General features: G+C 43.9%; 1 protein-coding gene across 2 annotated transcripts in view; it reads right to left on the bottom strand.

Annotated features, from left to right (window-relative positions):
* DENND2A (DENN domain containing 2A) overlaps positions 1-14,093 on the bottom strand; it is a 100,771-nt gene that overhangs the window by 63,962 nt on the left and 22,716 nt on the right. The window contains exons 1-2 of one of the 2 annotated variants that reach the window (XM_059933220.1): positions 10,590-10,678; positions 6,436-7,599 (exon numbers count right to left, since the gene is read on the bottom strand). In XM_059933220.1, coding sequence (XP_059789203.1) covers positions 6,436-7,599; positions 10,590-10,663 — 1,238 coding nt within the window. In that variant the 5' untranslated portion in view covers positions 10,664-10,678. Of the gene's footprint in view, positions 1-6,435; positions 7,600-10,589; positions 10,679-14,093 lie in introns of those variants that run through there. The other variant, XM_059933221.1, reaches the window with a different exon arrangement.

Below are 14,093 nucleotides of genomic sequence, written 5' to 3'. Positions count from 1 at the left end.
GTCAGACTTCTGTGGGGATCCCTATCAGTCCTAGAGTAGGTGGAAATTATGGAATCGATAACAGTGCCGTATGATTTGGCAGCCATATAATGACTGAGGTTTCATGTTCTCAGAAAGTTCTGAAAGTCTTACACTAAAGCCCCAAGGAAAGGCTGAATCTATGTGATGCCAAAATAATCAGTTGAAAAGTTGAAGTTTTGGTCAACATAGTTATTTGGTTTCATAAAGATCTAAAAGCTCTGTCATGTGATCTAATTAAACTAAAACAAAAAATCTGAATTCGAATGAAAACATTTTGGATATAGAGACCCATGTGAATTCAGGATGCTGCTTACACTTAAAAAATAATAACTTTTCTTGTTAAATGTCAGCCTGAAGGCATTCCTGCCAAAGTTGTTAAACGTATGCCATAAAATATACATAACCAAGTTAATGCTGCTGTAGGAACCTTATCTGTGGAATTTCCTGACATTTGAGGGTTTCTCATTTTCCATTTTAGGATTGAAGGCATAAGTCCTTGCAGTTAATTTCCTGGGGCTTTAAAGAAATGAAGAAAGAAGAGAGAAGAGACAGAAGGAAGAAGGAAGAGAAGAGAAAGGAGGAAAAAAGAAAAAAGAGCAGGGAAAAATAGAAAGAGAGAAAGAGAAGAAAAAGAAAAAGACATTTTCTCAAACTGAGACTCTGAATCCATTGGTTTGGCTCTTGCTGAGGTGGACTAATCAGCCTATGAAAATAAGCTGAATACGTTCTCGGGAGCGCGCAGCCTGGCCGTGTAATTCTAAACCCTCATAACCTCAAAATCCTTAATCATTTCTTTCTTCAACCTTGGCTGGGCTTTCCTGCCTCAGAGAGGACAGGAAGCCTGCCAAATTCAGAGTTGGGTCTTTTCTTTTTCTTTTTTTTCTTAAGCGATAGGACCACAATAAAGGGCATACTTTGTTTTTTAAGAGTAGAAAGCGAACATCTTGCCCTAATCACCTCCGTTGTACAATTTTAAACAAAACGAAAAATCCAAAGCCAAAATTCTTAAAACACAGTTGATGCAACCATATTCAAACTGGCCAAGAAAAATTACATCTTTGGACTGAAACTAAGTAACTTTAGCTGGTTTTAAAGAAAATGCTGGAAGACTGAAAAGAGCAGATGGTAGCTAAGAGAGAAAAGATAATGGGAATAACTGTTCACCAGGTTGATCTGTCTGCCCAGTGATGACACAGCTGAAAGATTCCAATTTCCCAGAACGAAGCTGCCCCTGGGAGAGTGGGCCTCTTTGGAGGAATAGCCCAGAAAGGGCATGGAAGGGCTACTCTGGGTAAGCACTGGGGACAGGAGCAGAAAAGTCACGAGAGCACTTAGGGCCCTGAGGTTGGCACTGGTTTGGGAAAGAATTTAGAATTGGAGGTGGATTCAAACCTTCTCAGCGCATAAAGAAGGAAGCCTGTAAATTCTTCTATAGATATCACATAACGCTGATACCAAAGCCTGGTAAAGTTAGTATAATAAAATCCAAGTATAGATCAGTCCCATTTATAGAATACTGGTACAAAAATCTTAAATAGGGGGCTTCCCTGGTGGTCCAGTGGTAAAGAATCACCTTCCAATGCAGGGGATGCAGGTTTGATCCCTGGTGAGGGAACTGGGATCCCACGTGCCGCAGGGCAACCAGGCCTGCACGCCACAACTACTGAGCTCGTGCACCTCAACTACAGCCCACATGCCGCAAACTAGAGCCCACGCACCCTGGAGCCCGCACGCCACAACTAGAGAGAGAAAACCTGAACGCCACAACTAGAAAGAAGCCTGCACGCCGCAACAAAAGATCCCATGTGCCGCAACTAAGACCCGATACAGCCAAAAATAAATTAAATAAATAAATAAAATATAATAAATCTTAAAAAAAATCTTAAATAGAATATTAGCAAATAGAATTCAGTTGTGCATTAAAAGAATAATGAACCAGAACAAAGCGGGAGTTCATCCCCCAAATAGTAGGATATAAATTCACTATTAATAGGTCAAAGGAGAAGAACCACACAATCATATAAAGTTTCTGGAAAGTAATTTGACAAAACCCAATCCTAATTTTTTAAACTCTTAGTAAAAAAAGGATTACCAATGAACACTACCTAGATAGCATGAAAACATAACTCCAACAAGAGTGCTTGAGAGTAACACCAGAAGCATTACCACTAAAGTTAGGGGTGAGATAAAGCTGCCCAGTGCTATCAGCACTATTATTTCACACAGTTATGAAAATATTAGTCAGTGCACTTTAGTAAGAGAAAGAATTTGGAGATGTAAATCAAAATGAAAAACATAAAATGATAATTCTTTGTAGACAATATGATTATATATGCAGAAAGTCCAAGAGAAACAATTGACAAACAATTAGAAACAATAAGAAATTTCTTTAAGGAGTCTTTTAAATGAATAATATACAAAAATAAATGGTTTTCTTAAATACAAAGAACATATAATGAGAAAAAAGATTACATTAACAATGGCAACAAAAGAATAAAATACTTAGGAATAAACTTAGCAAATGTATAGAATCCCAATTAAAAGCTGACATATTTTGTGTGTGTGTGAAATTTGATAGTGATAATATAGACCATTTAGGAAAAGACATCAGAATATTCAAGACATTTTTTGAATAAGGAGAATAATTAGGAAATAAATAAGAGGTTTATAATTATTAAAAAGGAGACCAAATGATCATTTGTGTGTGTATTACATGATAGTATATGTAGCATGTCCAAAAGAATCCACTAATTATTAGCAACAATAACAAATTTCTGTAAGCTCTACTACATATTAAAACAGATTATGAGGGGACTTCCCTGGTGGCACAGTGGTTAAGAATCTGCCTGCCAATGCAGGGACACGGGTTCGAGCCCTGGTCTGGGAAGACCCCACATGCCGCGGAGCAACTAAGCCCGTGCGCCACAACTACTGAGCCTGCGCTCTAGAGCCCACAAGCCACAACTACTGAGTCCACGTGCCACAACTACTGCAGGCCCTAACTCCTCACATACAAGGGATCTTCAATAAGATTATTTGATTTATAATAGAAACTGTGGAGGCCAGAAGGTATTGGGATCTCACATATTCAAAAGGCTGAAAGAAAAATATTGTTAATTAAGAATTCTATACCCAAACAGGGGATTCCCCGGTGGCGCAGTGGTTAAGAAGCCACCTGCCAATGCAGGGCACACGGGTTCAATCCCTGGTCCGGGAAGATCTCCCATGGCGCAGAGCAACTAAGCCCGTGTGCCACAACTACTGAACCTGCGCTCTAGAGCCCACACACCACAGCTACTGAAGCCCGTGCGCCTAGAGCCCGTGCTCTGCAATGAGAAGCCACTGCAATGAGAAGCACGTGCACTGCAACGAAGAGTAGCCCCTGCTCGCCGCAACTAGAGAAAGCCTGCGTGCAGCAATGAAGACCCAATGCAGCCAAAAATTAATTAATTAATTAATTAAAATAAATAAATAAAACAGATTATGAGGTTAAAATAACTAAAACAGTTTGGTCCTAGAAAAGAAATAGGTACCCTGATTAACTAAACAGAATAGAGCGAGAAAAAAATAACAGCTAACATTTATTGATCATTTACTATATGCCAGGCTCTGTTTTAACTTATGTTTACAAATATTTACTCATCCAATCTTCACAACAAAGCTATGAAGTGGTCACATGGAGATAATTATACATCTCCATTTTACAGATCAGTACAATGAGGCTCAGACAAATTTAGGAGCTTGTCCGATGTCACACAGCTAGTAAGGTGCAGAGCTAGTAAGTTCTCTGGCTCTAGAGTCTTCTCTGATGTCACACTGTGTTCGTCACAGTGTTATTTGTAAACTGGAAACAACCTAGGTGTAAATCACTAGGGGAATGGCTAAATAAAATATGGTTTAGCCACGTGCTGTAAAGATGGCAGTTAAAAAAGGAAGGTGAAAAAAAGAAAGGAAAGTGGAATCACTGAAATATCTCAATGAGATGCTAAGTAAAAAACAGTCGAGGGCTTCCCTGGTGGCGCAGTGGTTGAGAATCTGCCTGCTAATGCAATGCAGGGGACACGGGTTCGAGCCCTGGTCTGGGAAGATCCCACATGCCGCGGAGCAACTGGGCCCGTGAGCCACAACTACTGAGCCTGCGCGTCTGGAGCCTGTGCTCCGCAACAAGAGAGGCCGCGATAGGGAGAGGCCCTCACACCGCGATGAAGAGTGGCCCCTGCTTGCCACAACTAGAGAAAGCCCTCGCACAGAAACGAAGACCCAACACAGCCAAAAATAAATAAATAAATTTTTTAAAAAAAGAAAAATTATCCTGAGGAGGAAAAATCTAGGTGCCTATATCAAGTGTTTGTTAAAAAAAAACAGTCGATATAGAGCATGATTTCATTTTTTAAAGGATATAATATATATGTGTGTGTGTTTCCAGAAATTCTAGAATACCCAAACTTTTTTTCCCCTGTAAGAGAACATAAGACATTACGTTTCTGGCACCCAAAGAATCCTACCTGACAGACCATGTTGAGCAGGGGACTGACATGATCAAATCTATATTTCTAGAAGACTCCTCTGGCTGCTGAGGAGAAGAACACTGGGGGTGGATACAAAATGACTAAGGTGGTGGCAGTGGAGGAGATGTGGTCAGCTTTAAGAAAATGTTTAAAACTAGAACCGAAGGACTTGCTGATGAATTAGATTGGGGATATGTGAAAAAGAGAGAAATCACAAATGACCCCTAGGTTTTTGGCGTAAGCAAAACAAAGGGTGATACCATTTAATAAGATAGCATCTATTTTGGGAGGAGACCGTTAGTAGTGGCCTGGATTGAGAATTTAGGTTTAGACATGTTAAGTCCAAGCTATTAGATAACCAAATGGAGACCCAAGCATGAAAGGACTATACAAACCTGAGGCTGGGGGAGAGTCAGGGCTGGAGATATACATCTGGGAATCATAAGCATGTAACTGACACTTAAAACCATGGGACTGGGTGAGATCATTTAAGGGCGTGAGCGTAAATGGAGGAAAGGTGACGTAATCCCGGGATGGTGTGTAGATGGGTTGGGGGGCTGTTATTCCGACATGTAGAGGGAAGGGAAAATGGAGCTGAGAAGGAGCAGCCAGTGAAGTAGGACTATCAGGAAAGCTGGTGGCCTAGAAGCCTAGTGAACATAGTATTTCAAGGTGGTGTGAGTCAAGTTGGTTCTCAAATGCTAAGAGAGGTCAATCAAGAAAAGAACAGAGGGCTTCCCTGATGGCGCAGTGGTTGAGAATCTGCCTGCCAATGCAGGGGACACGGGTTTGAGCCCTGGTCTGGGAAGATCCCACATGCCGCAGAGCAACTGGGCCTGTGAGCCACAACTACTGAGCCTGCGCGTCTGGAGCCTGTGCTCCGCAACAAGAGAGGCCACAACAGTGAGAGGCCCGCGTACCGCGATGAACAGTGGCCCCCGCTCGCCGCAACTAGAGAATGCCCTCGCACAGAAACGAAGACCCAACACAGCCAAAAATAAATAAATAAATAAATAAATTTATATTAAAAAAAAGAAAAGAACAGAGAACTGGCAACTGGATTTAGCAAGATGGAGGTCGTAGGTGACTCGGCCTAGAGCAGTTCCAGGATAAGTGGCAAAAGCCCAACTGCAGCGAGTCAAGATAAACACAGGAGGGGAAGAAGTGGTGACAGTAGGTACAGACAACTGTTCTGAGGAGTTTTTCTCAGTAGCTGGTTTCCAGATTAGCAGGTATCAAACCAATTAGCACATTACAGAAATAGACAAGAAATTAGGTTTCAAAACAGAAAAGAAATTGTTTCCAAAGCACAGATTTTACCTTCAAGCATTCACATGTTTTATTATCTAAGGTATTATTTTAATATTATAAAATATTTACCGTGTGTGCATCTGTACGCATAAATGAGAAAACTGAGGCCTCGAGAGGTTAAGTAACTTGTTCAAAGTCACTTAGATAGACCATGATAGGGCCAGGGTAGGCCAGGCAGTGTGTTTCTAGAGCCCAAACCAAGAAAAAACATGAAAGGAAGAGCCGGGAAGGACTCCGCGCACCACGCACCAGGTGGGGATGGTAGTAGCAGAATGAGCGTCAATTAGCACCAATTAGTAGATGGCCAGTGTCAACACAAGTGTTCATTTAACTCTTGGTTACTGTCTGAATTACAAGCACTCATCACATCCAAAGGGTGATTTTTCAAGGCCAATACTCTTTTTGGAAGACAAGGAACTAACACAAAACACCTGTATCCGTTACCACGTTTTCAGGTTTAATCAGTGAACCATCTTAAGCTATGAACAGTCTCAACTACAAGATCCAACGGTTTAATAAAGTAAATAATCAGGCTGAGAACAGACAGTTGCAGTGTGGCCTAAAGGGCTCCAGCCGACAGCCACCAGTCACCTACCTGTGGTCAGCACTGGCTTTCGGTCTCCCGCTCCACAGTCTCCTGTTCACAGAGGAAGGCGGGGGAGAGGAGGGCAGGGGCGGGGGAGGTAGAGAGGGCAGAGGAGGCAGGTTCCTTTTATCTTTCCGGAAGCTCATGCCTGGGTTCCCATCCCTGTCCCCTTCGCCATCATGTCTGAAAGTTCTCCGGGGTTTGGGCGGGGGGCTGATGAAGGGTCTTGCGGGGGAGTCCTCCAAGCCCCTGTACACACTCTCCAGCCTCTGGTCGCAGGGCCTCCCGCCCAAGCCCTTCCTTTCCTCTGCGGCCTCCGGGGCGGGCTCCCTGCCTTCCAGGTCCAAGCGGTGGGCCCTGAATTCTGAGCTACTCCCGCCCCCACGGTTCTCAGGAAGGGTGGGCCCCTCCTCGGCCTTGTCCGGCAGGCAGTGTGGGGAATAACAGGTGCCAGGTAGCTGGGGATCCAACCCTGCAGACCCATCCTTCAGAGCCTGCTCAAGTTTCTCCACCTGCTTCAGCACAGAGAGGCCATCATTCTGAAAGCGCTGTTTGCCGAGCCTGGGCTCCCGGCCTCCTCCCAAGCTAGGAGCCGGCTCCCGGGCTGGCTGGCTCAGGTCTTGCCTCTGCTCTGCATCATGTGCCCCGACTTTCACTCCCCCTTTACTCCTCTCATCCTCTCTACTCTCTGCGTCCAGCCTTGTTCCGTCCTGAGCCTCTGCGACCCGAGTCCTCGAACCATCGCGGCTTCTCCTCTCCGTCACACACGACGTCAGGTAATCCTCTTGCCCATCTGCTTTCCTGCCAGGGGCAGGAGTGGGCAACTCCTTTTTCCCTTCCCATTCTGATATCTTGTCCTTTATGCTGAGGGACTTGTGCCAGGCCCCGCCTCGGGCGGGAGGGCAGGGGTTCTGAACACTGCTTAGCTGCCTCTTGCCGGCCCTGCTGGCTCCTTTAGTGCCGAGATCTGAAGCTGGGTCGCTGATGATCATATTTGAGCTGAACATGTTCTGCTGGAAACAGTCCACTCTTGGCTCTAGCATCAGGTTATAGAGGCTCTCCAATGGGCTTCTTCGGAAGGGTGAATCCTGATCAGTCTCTAGGAAAGGAACGGAGGACCTAAACGGCTGCCTTTGAGGGTCTTCCCCAGCCTTTGGACCTTCCACCTTGACCCTGAACAAGAAAGACAAACACTGAGTGCAGGAATTCTTGGTTATTGTTCTTAACTAGTCATTCAGATTTGCTAGAACTTAGATATAAGTGTTACATACTAGTTGCAAGCCACACACATTGAAACCACCATTAAAAAAATCACTTTATGTTTTTCTTGGGGAGACAGCACGGTGAAATGAAAGGAGCTATTGGATTGTGGAGTCCAATAGACTTGGGTTTAAATCCTAATTCAACCACTGACCAGCTGTCTGACCTTGGGTAAGTTGCTTAACTTCTCTAAACCTCAGTTTCCTCATCTGTGAAATGGGAATAATAAACATATCTAACAGGGTGGCTGTAAACATTTAATAAGCTAGCTCATATAAAGCATCTAGTATAGTATGAGTCTACAATACATGGTAGTTGTCATTATTATTAGCTTTTTTTTAGTATTTTATTTATTTAGTTATGTATTTATTTATTTATTTGGCTGCACCGGGTCTTAGTTGCCATGTGCGGGATCTTCACTGCAGCATGTGGGCTCTTAGTTGTGGCATGTGGGATCTAGTTCCCGGACCAGGGATGGAACCTGGGCCCCCTGCATTGGAAGTGCGGAGCCTTAACCACTGGACCCCTAGGGAAGTCCCATATTTGCTTTTTCCCCTGATGAACATAGGAGAAGTTTCATGAGATAGAAGATTATACCAACAGATGATCCTTTGGAATGACTACTTAAAACAATGCCACAAGTCATGAGGTTTTTCCTAATACTGGGCTTGATAAATTGTCCTGATCTGAGTGGGTAAAGCCACAGTGATTGGCTGCATTTGAATGGAACCTCCTCTAGAATGTGAGCCCTACTAGACTGGTCTCTCCGTGAGGACAGGGATTGTTTTGTTTTGTTTTGAATGGTGGCCTGTTTTGGCTACTGCTACATCCCTAGCACCCAGAACAACATCCGGCAGAGAAGGTGGTCAATAAATATTTGTTGCGTGAATAAGTGAGTAAACAAGCAGATTCAGATTTCTCGCATGGCCTGGAACTGCACTGTCCGATATAGTAGCCACTAGCCACATGTGGCTATTTGAACTAAAATCAAATTAAGTCAAGCTTCACTTCCTCAGTTGCAGCAGCCATATGTCAAGTACTCAGTAGCCATGTGTGGCTAACGGTCACTGTACTGGATGCAGAAGAACATTTCCATCATTGCAGAAAGTTCTGGCCTAGCACGTATGTGTGGGGATATAGGCCTCCATACGTGACTTTAGGAGATGAGTTAGTGCCACGAAGATGTTAAAAATTATTTTGAAAGAAAAACAGAACATTTTAAGCTATTCTAATGAGAATGGGAGTATCTGTGTTTTGAAATGCAAAGCATTCTTCCACCAGCAAAGGTCATGAAGGAGCACAGGGACCTTAAATGTGCCAAGATTAGCAAACATGCATGGACTGACTTCGTGGTGCATGTTTTCTGAATATATAGATCTGACTATATGGAAACTCCAGTTAAGGTTCACATGAGGGATGAATAATTAGCAATTTCATGCATACTGTTACTAGCTAGCTTTCTATTCCAGAGACTAACAGTTGTTTATGTAAAGACTTCTCCCTGGATTGGGACATTAACACGTAAATTATGTTGTTGTCCTTGGTTGCTCAGCATAAACCAGAAACTTGTGAAATTGCAGACAAATTTTCATATGTTAAATATGGCTATCAAAGCAGAATTCCTTATTTAAATAATCAATTAGCATTCATAACAGAGCGCTTACAAAAAAGAAACCCTTTTTTAATGGTCCTGTCACCACTGAGGACATTAGCATGAATTCACATTTTAGTCAGAATCAGTTTGTTATTTTACTGAGAGTTCAAAAGACAGAAGTTTAAGTCCTTGCTCTCATTGTGCTAGAGGCAAGATGACGAGACAGGACACATAAAAACACAATTCAGGTTAGTTCACACTTAGTGAGAATTGATGATATATAATCATAAATATCCTATGTACTGTTAAAAAATATTGGCAGTAGATAACTATATGGCTTTAGAGTTAGAGGGACCTGGGTGTGGACCTTGGCTTCATTTTTTTTCACTTTAAAATGAGAACACTGGATTTTATTGGTGCAGAGTCCAAATTTATCTTGTTTGCTGTGCCCAGTACATAGTAGGTAGTCAATAAATACAATGAATGAATGGTTGTGTTAATATATGTAATGTGCCCAGAGCACAGCACACATTATAAGTCTTGATGGCAATAAACGGTAACTAGTGTTATTATAATGATTGTAGTTATTGTCTAAGATCCCAGACATCTGGAGTGGCTTCACAATCACTGAGGCCCCATCTAAAAGCTGAAGAGGAAAAAGGCTAGCTTGCTAGAAAACCACGCTGGAATTATAAAGCTCAAGCAAGAGCGGCAAGGATGATGAAACCAGGGGCAGAGTGCCTTCTCCACATGGTTGCTGCACCCCAGAATTTCTCGAGTTCCTGTTTCCAGGATTCTGTGGCCCCAGAAGGGGCTCTGGACTGGTATGCACAGTCGTGAACAGCTCAGTGATCTGCGAACAGCCCAGCAATTGCTCATTCCATTGCAGAATGTGAGAGAGGGTATCAGAGGAGAGGGCTCCACCTGGGGAGAAAACAACCCTGCTAATATAAAGCAGGCTGTGTGGACAGATGCAGCTGCAAAGCTTTAGGGCTCAACGATAATTAGAATACCCGCACATCCTAGTAGTTAGAAAAATAAGCCCTGGACTGGAAGGCATACATGGGCATAGGGCCTGAAGCGGACACTGGGCACCGGGAAGACCTTCCCTTGACCACGCTGGTCTTGGGCTGCTGACTGAATGCAGTGCATGGAGATGATTTACAGGAGGCTCACCCCTAAGACCTGGAAAAGAATGCCCCCTTAGTTCAGGGAGGCAGGGTTAGTGAGGAGGGAAAGGCAGTAGAAAAAGGAAGGAGACTGAGAATCCGGGCCAACTTCTGCATTCCTCGGGGAGAAAAGTTCTTACTTGTCAGCCAATTTGTGGCCCAGGTTTTCAGTCTGGCTGTGGCTGCCCTTGGCTGGCCTGCACACTGTCATCATGTCAGCACCAAGAGGAGCTCCAAGTCGCCTGGGGGAACCGGGATGCACACTCAGTGAGCCACGGCAGCGAATCTAGGGCCCACACCCCAAACTATCTGTCTCTGGTGGATTCCACCCAGGAGTAGGGGGTGACAGAGGTGCACCATACAGAATCCCTGACCCAGGAAGGGGTTGGGTCAAAGGCACAGAATCCTGAGGTCCACCCAGATTCAGACCCCATGCCAGCACTTCTTGTGTGTGTGTGTCTTTTAGATAATGTAACCACAATTTTTAAGAAAACGTATAACCTTAGAAAGTAAAACATAAATACCAGCACAACTTGACACTTTTTCAAGGCTCTGTAAGAACCTGTGATGAGCTAACAGCCCCTAAAGAAGAGAAGAGCTATTACTTTATTTGAAACAAGAAATAAACCACCTGCTAAAGTGGAAATACCTACCCAGGGCTACTCTACTCTTCTGCTGCCCCCATGTTGGGTGTAAACCCACACTGTCTTTGGAGCCCTGTACAGAGATTCACGTCTTTTCCACCGAACCTCCCAGGAATCCCTCTCCCACCTCCTTCTCAAGTTTCCAAGATTCCTATCCCCGCTCTCAGGAAGGTTTACCTGCCTAGTAGTTTTCTAACTACTAGGATGTGCAGGTATTTTAATTATTGTTTCTTGGCCTAGGCGTCCCCTCCCCCCAAGAAATCAAAGGGCTAGGCTTTAAGACATGCATATAACTCTTGGGAACAAGGAAAGGGAGGCTAGAGGGAGAAAGAAAAAGAGAAGAGTGAACACGGGCAACAAATTAAAGAAGAGGGAGGTTAGGAAACGGTGAGCTGAAAAAAACCTCTAGAGAACCTGTGGGAGGAGGACGGAGCTTGGGCCTGCCCACGGAACCCAGCTGTCCCCCTTTCCAGTGAGCGGCACCCTGCATTTGGGGGTATGTCAGTGTTGAAAGCAAGCCCAGTTCTTTAAAGAAGCCAGGCCCCAGGTCTCTCCCCTCCGTTAGGGAAAAGAGCCCTGAAAGGCCTTTCAGGGACAGGAAGGAACTCATTGCCCCTCTCATAATGCTCAGCAAAGCTTCTGGAGCCTCTCTGTGCGGCTGGGCTGACAGACACTGCTCTTCTGTCCTGCATCTGGCAGAGGCCCCAGGGGACTCAAGGGTAATAGCCACGCCCCGCTGCCCTCCACACGTCCGCACTCCGCCTCCACACAGACCGAGCCCAGCGATGCAGCCTTGCTCCACGTGAGCAGCAACTCTCCCCACTCACCCTCTTCCTTCGAGCTGGCATCCTCTTTCACTGGCTCTGTGAATAGCTGCCAGGCCCTGTGCAGGATGGTCTGGGCACTCAAGGATGAGGAAGACGTGGTGTGTGCCGCCGGGGAGAGCACCGGGACTGTGCTGGGGTCACGACCAGCCCCGTAACCCCCTCTCTCCTCAAGGGAACGGTTTCCTTATACTCCCTAGGAAGCCATAGCTTTTTCAAAAAGCACAAAGCCCACTGTGTCTAATGCACAGAGAACCATGTATGAACTTTGAGGTTAAAGATCCCGAGAAGCACTTAAACAACACGGTACTTAAGTGAACTTGATTCCCATCAAGCAGTAATAACTTCCAGTCCGAAAACCACAGTCTCTAGAGAAACAGCTGATACCACAGTCTGAAAAGCAAGTTCAAGTGGGCTTAAGGGGCTGGAACTGAGGGGGCATAGAACCCCAGGCACACTCAGCAATCAGCTCGCCAACATTTCTAAATTCACAGAAGAGTGGAAAATGCTGCTCCCACAAAACTTGGACACTTCCCTTTTGTCTCTGATGTTTAAAGGTCATTAATTAGGTGACAAGCCTAGCCTAATTTGCTAGGTGGGAGAACTCTGTGACTTAAATTACCAAGATAAACTTCTCTATCATTTTATAGGTCTGGGAATACAAGATGGAGCTGTTTCCCAAAGTGTGGTCCATGAAAGTTCATATGTTTTTTGCATATTCGAACATTCCCGTAAGTTTTTTAAGCTGTCTTACAAATTGAAGAAGATATTTTTTAAATGCCGGTATCTACAGCCGATTATGTTTATCAGTCTAGTCCATAATCAAGTTTTGTTTTTCTTCCTGCTAAAGTGAATACTGTAAAATCTGTTCTTGACTCAAAGGTTCTCTTTGGGCATCAATGTCAAGTTGATTGGAAGGATCAGGTGAAGTTAAGAAGTGGTGGGAGAGTCTTTTCAGCTTTTAATGTTAGGAACTCCCTTCTAACATCTCAACATGTTACTCCTAATTACTTCTCTGAATTACCTTTACTTTTTCAAGAGAGAGAAAGAGAGAGATTATAGTGAGATGCTTCTGGTCAGTCTCAAAAGCCCACAGAAAATTTAATTGCTCCAGACTGACACTACTAGATCAAAATGCTATATTATTTTGTGACTCCTTCAAGTTTACCCACTAAGGCTTGAAATTCCAGCCTGATTTCTGAAAACACTATTTTTTTAAAGGGCTTGGGGTACTAAATGTGAAATCATTAATTTAAAAACAAGTATTTCTCCCCAAAAGGGTCAAGATTTTAAAACAGATATAAAGTGTTTTTCCACAAGTAGGAAGGAGGCAGTTGACATATCAGATCTTTTCCCGAGAGCAGTTCTTACAGGAGAGCCTGAGGGTGCCTGAAGGAGGGAGGGGAGCAGCCCTGTGTGGAGAGAAGCAACGAGTCCCAGCGGGGAGATGGTAACTCCTTTAGAATCTGGCCCACGCCTGCCTGCTCTCCTCCCTCCACTGCCATTTGAGGAACCAGCAAAGGCAGGCAGGAAACACCACCTGGTGAAGCCAGCATAGTCTTAAATACCAGGGGCCCGGTAAGACAGCTACTCATGGTCTGAGGCTTGGCCTCTTAGAGTGCTTCTACTTATAATAAAGCATTGTTCATATTTTGTTCTGGGCATTAATTAATTATCCATTTATGATATTTAAAAATTATATAGATGCCATTGATTGTTGATATCACCAACAGTAATAACCTTCTTCCTATTAGCTCTGGTGGGGTTTTTATGTTGGGAACAGGGAGGTGATACATGGTCTACAGAAATTTTGTGATCAAGGTCACTTACAAGAAGAAGTTTGGATAGTACTGGTTTAGGGACTGCTATAAAAAAAATCCTGGACATGTTTAAGCCACAGGACATGGTGGGGGTGGGAAGAGGAAGAACTGATTTTCCCCAAATCTTAAAACAAAAACAGTGATTTAAATAAAAAATGAAATCTGGAAATGTCGATCAACGGATGAATGGATAAACAAACAAAATGTGGTCTAGCCATATAGTATAATGTTATTCAACTCAATCTTAAAAAGGAATAAAGGACCATTACATGCTACAGCATGGCTGTACCTTGAAAACACACTATGTGAAAAAAACCAGATACAAAAGGAGCACTGTATGATTGTATTTATATGAA

Source organism: Balaenoptera ricei, chromosome 9 (genome assembly GCF_028023285.1).
Source record: "Balaenoptera ricei isolate mBalRic1 chromosome 9, mBalRic1.hap2, whole genome shotgun sequence".
Lineage (NCBI taxonomy): Eukaryota > Metazoa > Chordata > Mammalia > Artiodactyla > Balaenopteridae > Balaenoptera > Balaenoptera ricei.
The sequence above is the reverse complement of the archived record's forward strand: the minus strand, read 5'-3'. Positions and strand labels throughout refer to the sequence as shown.